Source organism: Apodemus sylvaticus, chromosome 14 (assembly GCF_947179515.1).
Source record: "Apodemus sylvaticus chromosome 14, mApoSyl1.1, whole genome shotgun sequence".
NCBI lineage: Eukaryota > Metazoa > Chordata > Mammalia > Rodentia > Muridae > Apodemus > Apodemus sylvaticus.
The window spans coordinates 89,470,312-89,481,174 of NC_067485.1; the positions used below are offsets into that span (position 1 = coordinate 89,470,312).

The following is a 10,863-nucleotide window of genomic DNA, read 5'->3' on the forward strand; positions in this document are numbered from 1 at the left end:
AGCCTAAGGTGAACCTTAACTTCTGATTCCTACCTCCAACTCTGGTGTGATGCAAAGACAAGTGTGCATCCCTATACCCAGTATAGGTAGTACTGGAGATCAAACAAGGGACCTCGAGCATGCAAGGCCAGCCACCTATCAAAGGAACTACACTCCCAGCCCACAATGGTGTTTTGTTGCTGGATTGTTTTGTTTATGAAATGTTCCATTTGATTAAAAGTGAAAACTTAGGAGAAAATTGTTTACTTATTTAACCAATACTGTCTTAGTACATGAGGTTAGTGAAGGGTGAAAACAAAGGGAAGAGACTCTGAGAAGAAAAACTGACCCAGCAGGAGCCACCTCCTGTGTGAGTTGGGGGAGGGGCTGGGAGGCTTCCAAGGTGAGGCCTGCAGGAATTTCTGCCCACCCATGCCATCTGCAGCATTTCCTGCACGTGGAGTAGGATCCAGATCACCTGGAAGCCCTGCAGTTACAACACCCAGCCCCAAGCTATCCCGGCTCCTATTTGAATCACCTGAAATAAGGGTCAAATTTTGCATTTTTAATAAGTCCCCAAGTAGTCCTGGTGCTTTGATCTCAGGGATGGACCTTTTAAACCTGTGTCCCAAGGGAAAGATAAAAACGGGACAAATTATGGTAAAAGCTACTAGCAGGCCATAAAGATTGAATATACAAAGGCATGTGACCAAACAAACAAGGCCACAACATGGTTCAAACTGGCACATTTTGAGAACAAGATGGATCAATATAAGGCATCTGATATATCAGATGCCCTTAGACATCTGACTAACTCCAGCTAGTTCAGAGCAACTGTTAGAAAATGCAGTGGTTTCTGTAAGCATAGGCAATGGCCACCTTTTCCCCAAACTCCCTGTCCTTAAACTATCCTAAATTACTAACCACTAGCATTAGTCCCAACCTACTCAGTAGCCACTGAGTACAAAACTAGTCCCCACCCTCAAAAGGAAAATAAATGATAATCCCTTCAGTGCAGTCAAGGCAAGGAAGGGGATTTTAACAAAGAAATGGCACTTTTTTTTTCTTAATTTCTCTCACTCTGACATCTATCTGGTTTAAAAGATTAGCTTACCTGATATATGTTGACAAGTCTTCAAGATCTCATAGTTTGTACAATAGCTCCACCCTCCATGAAGATGGGTTGAATCCTAAGCCCAGGGTCTTAGAACATGGACTTCCTTATTTGGAAGTAGGGTCTTTACACATATCCATACAAAGCCTGAAATCATTGTGGTAGATCTTAATCCATTATGACCAATGACCACATTTTTTTAAAGGCCATTTGGACTTAGAGACAGACTCAGATAGAGGACTGAATGAAGACACCAAAGGAGTATGACATGTGGAACCAGAGATGAGAGCACCAGGTCTTCAAGGACCTAGAGCTAAAGACTGCTGGCAGCTAGGGGAAGCTGGAAGAGTGAAGCGACTTCTCCTGTGGCTCTGAAGATACCAAAAGCTTATCCTCCGAGTGTCCCGTGCTGCATGCCAACAAACTGTTGTTCTCAATCTCCCAGGAGATGTACTTATTAGGACAGCCTTAACGCTAACACAGAAAGAAATTACAAATCCCCCTTCCTCCCCCCACACACATGTGCCATCTGACGTATTAAACATTATATCTCTATTTGTCCTCTAGCATCAAATAGACTTTGTACTCAGGAAAATGGCATGTCATTCTCAAAACTCAGTGGCATGGAGAGATCTGTTTGATTTTAAGAAAATAATAAAGAACACAAAGAGAGTCTATGATTGTTTGGAAAATACATAGAAAATCATCTATTACCACCCACAACCACATGACGAGTTTAGCCATGTTGTAGTAACACCTACCAATCAAAGGCCTATCCAGATGCCATTGGTCTAGCCATCCAGCTTTTTTGCTCTGTCCTCCTTGTCTTACACAGGAGAGTAGAGGAAGAATTCACCAAAGGCTTTCAGAAATAATAGTGGGCAGGAAATGCTCACTATGTCTATAGGAACCATAATGTAAGCTGCTTAAACTCTCTAGAGTTAAGGGTCTTTCACTTCCTGTGCGTGTTTTAGATGTCACATTTAGAAGCCATGATAATTGACTACTTTTACGACAATAGAAGGAACGCTGAGAGACACCTCACTGGTTGATAGTGCTCAGACTTGCTGTCATCTGCAAAGTCATGTCCACCCATGTGAGGAGCTGAGCTTAGGAGATGAGGGAAGACATGCATCCAAACACGCCATCATCAATCCTCACCACAAAGTTTGAATTTCAGCTCCCACTTCTTTTATCGTTTCATTTACTCTTTTCTTTCTTACCGTCTTTTTCTCTTGAGAGATAGAAAGACAGAGATAGAGATTGAGATTAATATAAACAAACATTCCTATAGAAGACAGGCTAACTAGCTGGCCTCCTGATCCCAAGACAGGGAAAGATGGACGTGCATCCCTGGTAGTCATCACAGCAAGGATGAGGGCAAACAGGATAGCAGAGACAAAGGCAGAAAGGAACAATGGCTACACCACAAAATAGGTCCTAACATCACATCCTCTGAGCACCACCCTGTCAGAGAGAGGGGAAAGCAAGAAGAGCCCATTGATGGAGTCATCCCTTCTAAGTAACTCTCGGGATGGCCCTTTATTCTGGCTTGTTGAAAAGAAAACCCACAGAGGTACTTCCATCTTCCCTCAGATAACTCCTCACTGTTTTCACCAGGAAAACAGATGGATTCCTGTCCGTATTCCCTGTCTACTAACTGGGCTCACATAATCCTCTAATTTTCCCTCCATAGTTTGTGGATGGCTTTTGTTTTTGTTTTTGTTTTTGTTTTTGTTTTTTAAGATGGCTCTTATATAGACCAAACAAGAACCCAATTTGATATGTAGCCAAATATGACCTTGAATTTTTGTTGTTGTTGTTGTTGTTTTTGTTGTTGTTTTGTTTCCCGCCTTCCATGTCCAGAGAGCTGGGATGACAGATTACAGAACCAATAGCAACTCTCTGAATGCCAGGGCAAAGTTCTAAACCAACTTGACTCAGGAATCAGGTTTAAGTGATCTTGGGATTTTAAGACAACTGCAAAATGACTTCCTATGAAAGTTTAAACCAAAGGAGAAAGGAAGAAAGGTGCTTAAAGAATTTAATATCAACCAAAGACATTGTCTAAGCTCCCCCTGATAGTAATGTCAGGACTATCCTCACTTTTTTTTTTCTCCAGATAGAAAACCCAAAATGAAGAAAGGTAACCTGTTCAGTTCCCAGTCCTTGTTATTTATCATTCGCCTGGCCACTGTAGCTAGGATCCCCACTCTAATATGCAAAATTCTAGAAGACAGTCAGTCTTTGTCCTCTAAAGACAAGCTGATAGAATAAGCTCTACATATAGCTAACCCAAAAGACCTGCCTTTGGCCAAAAGGAACAAGTCAACCCAACTCTGAATACCAGGAAATTATAATATGTAATGGGAAGCATCTGTATACTGTGCTCCCAGAAGAAAGAAATCACGCTTTTCAAAGTCCCTCCACCTGCAGGCTGTAAAGATATTTGCCCCAAACCAAGCCTTCATATATATACAAAGCATTCTCTCAGCTGATGTGGGCTAGTGAAGAAGAAAGGATGGTGAGGCAGGCTCTAAGGAGCACTCTGTGGCATCTGCCAAGCATCTTACTGTGTTTCCTGTTCTGTCCTCCTTTGAGTGGCCAGCATGTGACTGAGTTGCCAGGTGTGCTCCACTGTAGCTTACAAAGCTTCCGATTTACTGTGAATCTCAGCCTGGAGGCAGAGAGTCCTGTGCTAACAGCTTGGGGTAAGTCAGACTTATTGAGATACCTACCCTTAAACATCTCTCTCAACACTCCTCCTTTTAAAATCTCCACAAACCCTGTCTACAGAATGAATGGTCAAAACTGCTACTTCCAAACCTACTTTCTCTTGTATTGTTCTGAATGATGGAAGTTCCTTGGGCTCAAGTGATGGGGCTGATTGTCCACTGATGGATGATGTGACGGATGATTAATCCCTATGCTTTTCATGTTCCACCTGACCTAGATAGCCAAGGGCTGCCACACAGGCTTAAGAATGACTCTGACTGTGGTACGTGGGTGATGGACAGTCCTGAGAGCTTTCTGGTGTTGGAAGCCACCTACAGTGGCTGCTATGTCACTTTGGAGGTAAGTAGACCCTGGCCAGAAGAGACAAAGGATCCCTCTTACCCTCAGCCACACTGATTACTGTTGCTAATCTCTTCAGGGCTCCCACTATGTCATGATGGTTGGTGTGCAAGAGGTAGATGTAGCTGGAAATACAACAGGAACAAGAGGGAGACTGCTTAAGTGCCCTTTGGATCTTCAGGGTAAGTGTAGAAAGCATTAGGGCTCCGGGGGATCTTGCCTAGAAGGTACTCTTGAGCCACTGCTGCCTCCTCTGGGTAGCACCAGCAACTGATGGTTAAGAAGGACGTTTTTCAACTCTTCCCTCCTTCCAGGTCAGACCTTAGGAAAACTGACTGTAGGAAAACTGTAGCTGAGGCTGGGTGTGGTTCCACCTTGGCACCTTACTTTCCAGCTCCCAGGGCTGTAGGTTTTGCCACTCCTCTCACCGGGAGACTCCCACCAAGCAGCTTCACCTGCGATTTGCAAAGTTAGAATTCAAAGGAGAATTAACACAGCGGGAAAGAGCAGAGAACTCAAGCTAGCAATAGGAAACAGCTAGAGAAGCCATCTCAGCCTGCAGTCTCCCACCCCCAGCTGGGGACACTTGATTATTTAACTAGGAAACCCTAAGGACTTCTTCCCTGGTGGTCTGAGAACCCTTTACTCATGATTAGAACAGATTAAAACTCAAGTCTTTTCTTCCCTCTACCTGGTTTCCCAAAACATATCAGGGGTGGGTGATGAGACCAAATGAGTCATGGGCTAAACTCAAAATCTTTTGGGAGTTCTATGATTTAAAAAGCTCCTGCAGTATCTCTAACCCTTGGCCCAGCTTGATAAGTCTCTCTAAGGAGCCAGAAAGTTGGTCACTGGAAGGCATGTGAAGAGCCTCACTGCCCTACAACATGCTGAGAGACTGCTCTCCTCAGGAGGGGTCCATTTTGAGACCATTTTGACAAGGTGACTTAACATTGACCTCCCTCTGGGATTTAATCTGCAGATGAACAGGGTCAACAGGCTTTTGAGGCTGTCTGGATGTTCTGGAGTTCTAAGCCCAGGCTCTGTGTGTGACAAGATGGTAGACTGACAAACCACCTTGCTACCCAGCTTGAGCTCCTCTTCCCATTCTTAATATTCAGCCCTAGATGCACCAAGTGATGAAGTGTGCAGTCCTGTGCCAGTAAAGGAGAGGCTTCCCTGTGCTCCCTTGCCCATCTCCAGAGGAGACTGTGAAGAGGCGGGCTGCTGCTACAGCTCTGAAGAGGAAGAGGCGGATTCCTGTTACTATGGAAACACAGGTGCATGCTTCCATCTCTGAAATCAGCTGAGAAAGGGGCTTAGTGACTTCTGGGTGAGACCAGAGCAGGAAAAGCTTTATGCAGAATGTAAATACAAAGCAACTGGTTGCTGGTAGGTGAGCATTGCTGCCTAGATCTAGAACTTTCAATAGCCTTTCCCATTCTAACACAGAAGAAACCTACAGGAACATTAGGAAATTAAGTCTCTGTGGCAGGTACTTAAAAACTAATTCGTTTTCCCAAGAAACAGCCACCGCAGTGGCTGATAGTCTAAGATTGTGTTTAGAGAGAATCCTCCTCAAGGGATGAGTTTTCACAGACCCCATAACAAGCATGAAGGTTTCCTAGTATATTCAACACTGACAGCCCAGTTCTAAGCAGTAAAACAAGGCAGGTATTCCCTCTCTTGCCCCGGCAAGCAAGTGGTCATTAGGAGCCCGTTCCCATCAGTGGGAACTCCAACTTTGCTGTGGGGGTATCTGAAGCAACTAGGTTGTTAGCCTGCGACCCACCTGGCTCTGTCTCAGGAATGACCTGCTCTCACCAATCTCTGGCGTCCCAGTGACCTCCCGTTGCACCAGGGAGGGCCGCTTTTCCATCGCTGTGTCCAGGAATGCCACCTCGCCGCCCCTGCGCTTGGACTCACTCCGCTTGGTCTACAGCAACAACACCGGGTGTGATCCTGTGATGACGACACCCACCTTTGTCCTGTTCCAATTTCCATTTACTTCCTGTGGGACCACACAGCGGGTAAGAAGAGCACCTTGGGGTACTGGGGTGGAAGCAGTGCCCTCGTGATTGGGAGAGGAAAAGTTGAGATATTACAGTCATGAAGAACAGTCCTGACCATTGCCTGATATCTAGAACCTCTCTAGAACAAAAGGCCATGCTTAGAGGGTGAACACTTCTGTGGGCATTCAGCAAATGACTCTGTTGTGATTCTACCATTCTACAGGGAGTAAGTAAATATAAGGAGCAAGTTACACTTCTGGGATCTAGGATACTCAGGAGGATGCATTCAGGTGGTCCACTCGCCTCGTCTCAGTACTTAAATCATCTTATTCCTCAGTTCTGCATCAAGCATGCGCCATACTTTTCTAAGCAATTCACAACCAGATCCTCCTGCCTCTCTGTAGGGACCAAACACTAGAATACAGAATAGGGCAAAACTAAGAACTTGGTCCAGGCAACATGTATGCAGTATTTAGCCAACAGATTGAAGTAACAGGCATTTCTTTATCCATTACACAGATCACTGGGGACAAGGCTGTGTATGAAAATGAGCTAGTGGCCATTCGGGATGTGCAAGCTTGGGGCAGAAGCTCTATTACCCGAGACAGCAACTTCAGGTAGAGTCAGTTTTGACCTGAGAGGCCAGAAGTCCTTTTTCTCATAAGGCAAGAATCCTGAGGTGAACTGAACCCACAGGAGACCACTTCTCAGTTGTAGATGAATCTTCCTGCTACCATGGTTGCTACTCATGTACGCTACTGTTTAAGATCACCTGGGTTGCTGTTCCCAATTCAATCTCGGTCTCATACTTTCTGTTTTCTACATTATGGGAATTTGTTTCTCATCTGAGCCTTTTTTCCTTGTCTAGACTGTGACCAAAACAGTGGCTTTCAGACCCAACTTTGCCAAATCTCAGACTTGAGCTTCTCTTCTGTAGGTCAAACAAAAAGTACTGCTACTGTTATTACCTTCCTGTGATATGGCTCCTATGTTCCTTTCCTCTCTGATTGCTTAATGGTTTCAGCTTCTCCAATCCTAGGCTCATCCTTGAATTGAGAGCCTCCATGGGCACCTTTCACCTGGCCTTCTTGATGCCATTTTCATACTTCATATCCCCTCACTGGGAAGAAGTTCACCTACATTGCACTAGTCATCCATCTCCTGCAGTACACTTGTAGTGTTTCTCACCGACTCATCCTGGACCTATATACACAGTGACAACAGGAAAATAACTCTAAGGGCAGAAATCACCTCTGCTATATATATGTGTATATATACATGTGTGTATGTGTATATGTGTGTATATATATATATACATATATGTGTGTGTATATATATACAATACACAGATGTGTGTGTGTGTGTGTGTGTGTGTGTGTGTGTGTATGGACTTGAAAAATGCCCATTGCTTGATCCTCAGGAGTGAAAATCAGCAGGTGTGGCCAGCACACCCTGGCTACTAAAATCTTGTTTTCCCCGCCACAGGCTCAGAGTCAGCTGTACTTACTCCATTCTCAGCAACACATCCCCAATTAACATGCAAGTGTTGACTCTCCCACCACCCCTTCCTAAGACCCAGGCTGGGCCCCTCTCTCTGGAACTTCAGATTGCCAAGGGTAAGATCTTCATACTTACTAACTGCAGCCTGAAGTCTAAGACTGTCAATAGGAGAACAACCTCAGCTGGACCTTGTTTCCTGAGGCAGAAAATCTCATTGGCTTAAAGTTTGTCTCTGCTTTGCCAGCTCTAGGGTTGTGAGCACAGAGCATCAAGCCTGGTCCTTTTACATGAGTTTTGAAGGTCAAGTTCAGGTCCTCATATGTATACAGATATTTTACTGCTAAGTTATTCCCTAGCCCTACTTTGATTCTAGTTTTCTTTGTGCAGATCAAAGCTTTGGCTCTTACTATGGTTCTGATGCCTACCCACTGGTAAAATTCCTCCAGGATCCTATTTATGTGGAGGTCTCCATCCTTCACAGAACAGACCCCTCATTGGGTCTGCTGCTAGACGAATGTTGGGCCACACCTGGCTCTAATCCTTTTCATCAACCACAATGGCCAATCCTGGTGAAGGGGTAAGTGGGTCCCCCATGGATCTATATGAGTGGGTCTCCCAAATAAGCATATTCTTACTACTGTGTCTCTTGACTTAGATGCCCATATACTGGAGACAACTATCAGACCAAACGGATCCCTGTCCAGAAAGCATCAGGTCCCTTTCCGTTTCATCACCAGCGCTTCAGCATCTCTACCTTCAGCTTCATGAGTGCCGTAAGGGAAAAGCAGGTTTTGGGTGGACAGGTATGGTATCTCCTTCTGTACCCTTAAAGTCCCACCACCTCTGTAAGGTGGCTCTTTGACCTTTGACATTGGCTCATGGTGCTGAGGATAGTTTCAGGCGGTACCAAGAACATGAGTCACACCTGTCAGCTGTACTCTGGTTCTTCATGATAATTGTGGCATAATTTAGGCACATGCTCTTAACACTTTCTCAACTTGTTGGAGAGATGAGGTATGTAGTTGGAAGATGTCTAATATGGAAGATGTCTATAACGTGACATTTGTTTATCAACACCAGGTGTACCTGCACTGCAGTGCATCAGTCTGCCAGCCTGCTGGGATGCCACCCTGCATGATAATCTGTCCTGCTTCTAGGAGTGAGTATCTAAGCTGGCTACACCTCAAACATAGGTGAATCCCGAAGTCCTACCATGTTAGCCTCAGTCATCAAACTAAGGAATCATCTTATTTATAACGATTCCAGAGCTGACCAGATTGCAGGTTTAAAAAACAAACAAGCAAACAAAACACAAAATACAATTCAACTTATACAAAATTTGATTAAGCCAGAAGCCAACCATGACCTAACATCTAGCTGAATTAAAAAGTATACAGCATCAGATCCAGACTTTTAAAATATGGGTTCTGGGGTCCAACTCCAGTCTTCATGTTTGCAAAGGAAGCACTTTACTGGCTGACCTATTTCCTCAGCCACATGTCAACTTTTCCCTCTTTTACATTTTGCCTGATCTCAAAAGTAGATGGTCTGAACCTACCTGAATAAAAGTTTTCAGGAGGTTGACTGCTCAGTCAAGGGCAACCTGTGCTACATAGCAAGACACTATTACTCCCCTTATCCTTAAAGGTTGCTTTCTTGCCCTGTTCCTTCTGTTCAGTGTGCATTTTCCTACAAAAGAAATCACCATTTCTGCAGATTACTTACTCAATATGCCCTGAAGGTATACAGGTAGACAAACCATAAATATGCAGTATGATCTCCAGTTGGCTAGACCCAGGCAACCTTATATTTGTAGATGCTTCTACTTGATCCATTCTCACTAGACTAGTCTCAGAATCGTTGTTTCTTGAATTCTTAAGTGTTTAAGGAAAAATCAACTTTTCTACCAATTCAAACCAATTCTAATCATGCCCATTATTCTCATTTGTAAAGTCAATAGATTGACTTTTTCCAGATCATTTAGTTGCTGTGTCTTTATTTCCTGTTTAAACATGCCATCTATGGAATATAAAGATAACTGAATGCTGCTGTCCATGTTCTCCTTTATAGGAGAGGATGATAGGTGTGTGGAGTGTCTGAGGAGTCCGGATGGTCATTGAATGTGATTATGTCAAAATTTTGGTGAAACCAAAATAACACTTTTGTAGAGATAAATAGAAAATCTTAGACTTGGTTGGGTTTATATTAACATACAACCAGGTTTTTACAGTTTGGTATCTAGATGTGTGCCTCAAGGCGCTTGCCTTTGTACCTTACCCCCACCACCTTTGGCTCGTATATACAACTGAAAATTTGCAATAAATTATAAACTCTCATCTGTCCACCAGGAAGAAGAAAATCTGAGCTTTATTTTCAGAATACCACCAACATATCTAGCAAAGGCCCAGTGATCCTCCTCCAAGCCAAGGATCCTGCAGACACGCTTCGTAGACACTCAAGTGAGTGGACAGATATCAAATTGCTAGCTATTTTCTAGCTAATTACAATCTTGCATGCTTGTAATCTTAGCACTTGGAAAGCTGTGGCACGAGGATGACTATTCAGTCAAGGGCAACCTGTGCTACACAGCAAGACACTATTACTCACCTTATCCTTAAAGGTCGCTTTCTTGCCCTGTTCCTTCTGCTCAGTGTGTATTTTCCTGTAAAAGAAATCACCATTTCTGCAGATTACTTACTCTGTCAAGATCTAGAGTGGCTTGGCTCTTCCGGCATATACTAACCCACCTTTGCACTCCACAGGCACCCCCATGGATTCTCCTGTTCTGTGGGTAATGGGACTTTCTGCAACTGTGATCATCATTGGAGTCTTGGTGGTTTTCTACTTGGCCATCAGAAAATGGAGATGAATAGCCCAAGCCAAGAGTGTCAATAAAACTGACTACATTGCCAGCATGGGATGAGTTTGTCATTTGAAAGATAGTCTTGATTCTATCTGACTACTCTTCAGCTATCTGAGCATCACTCCTTTCTCTTTTAGGGAAGAGCATTTCATCTCACTCAAGCAAAGAGTAATGTGCTGTCTTATTTTAACACTCCTAGCTAGGCAAGGCAATGATTTGTAGAACATAATTCAAGGGGGGTTACATATACATACCTAACACATATTGATTGACCAAGCTTTATAAGCTTGAGATAAGACTCTGGCACAAAAAAAAAAAAA

The 10,863-nt window shown here is 43.8% G+C and overlaps 1 protein-coding gene across 1 annotated transcript; it reads left to right on the forward strand.

The window, feature by feature from the left end:
• The first annotated feature begins 3,614 nt into the window (after positions 1–3,614).
• Positions 3,615–10,549, forward strand: Zp4 (zona pellucida glycoprotein 4). Its single transcript, XM_052157725.1, has 12 exons — positions 3,615–3,804; positions 4,047–4,168; positions 4,248–4,356; positions 5,290–5,448; positions 6,011–6,198; positions 6,700–6,797; positions 7,666–7,796; positions 8,068–8,257; positions 8,336–8,483; positions 8,761–8,839; positions 10,029–10,139; positions 10,443–10,549. Exons 1-12 carry the CDS (start codon positions 3,615–3,617, stop codon positions 10,547–10,549), a joined length of 1,632 nt encoding a protein of 543 aa, XP_052013685.1.
• The last annotated feature ends 314 nt before the right edge of the window (positions 10,550–10,863 follow it).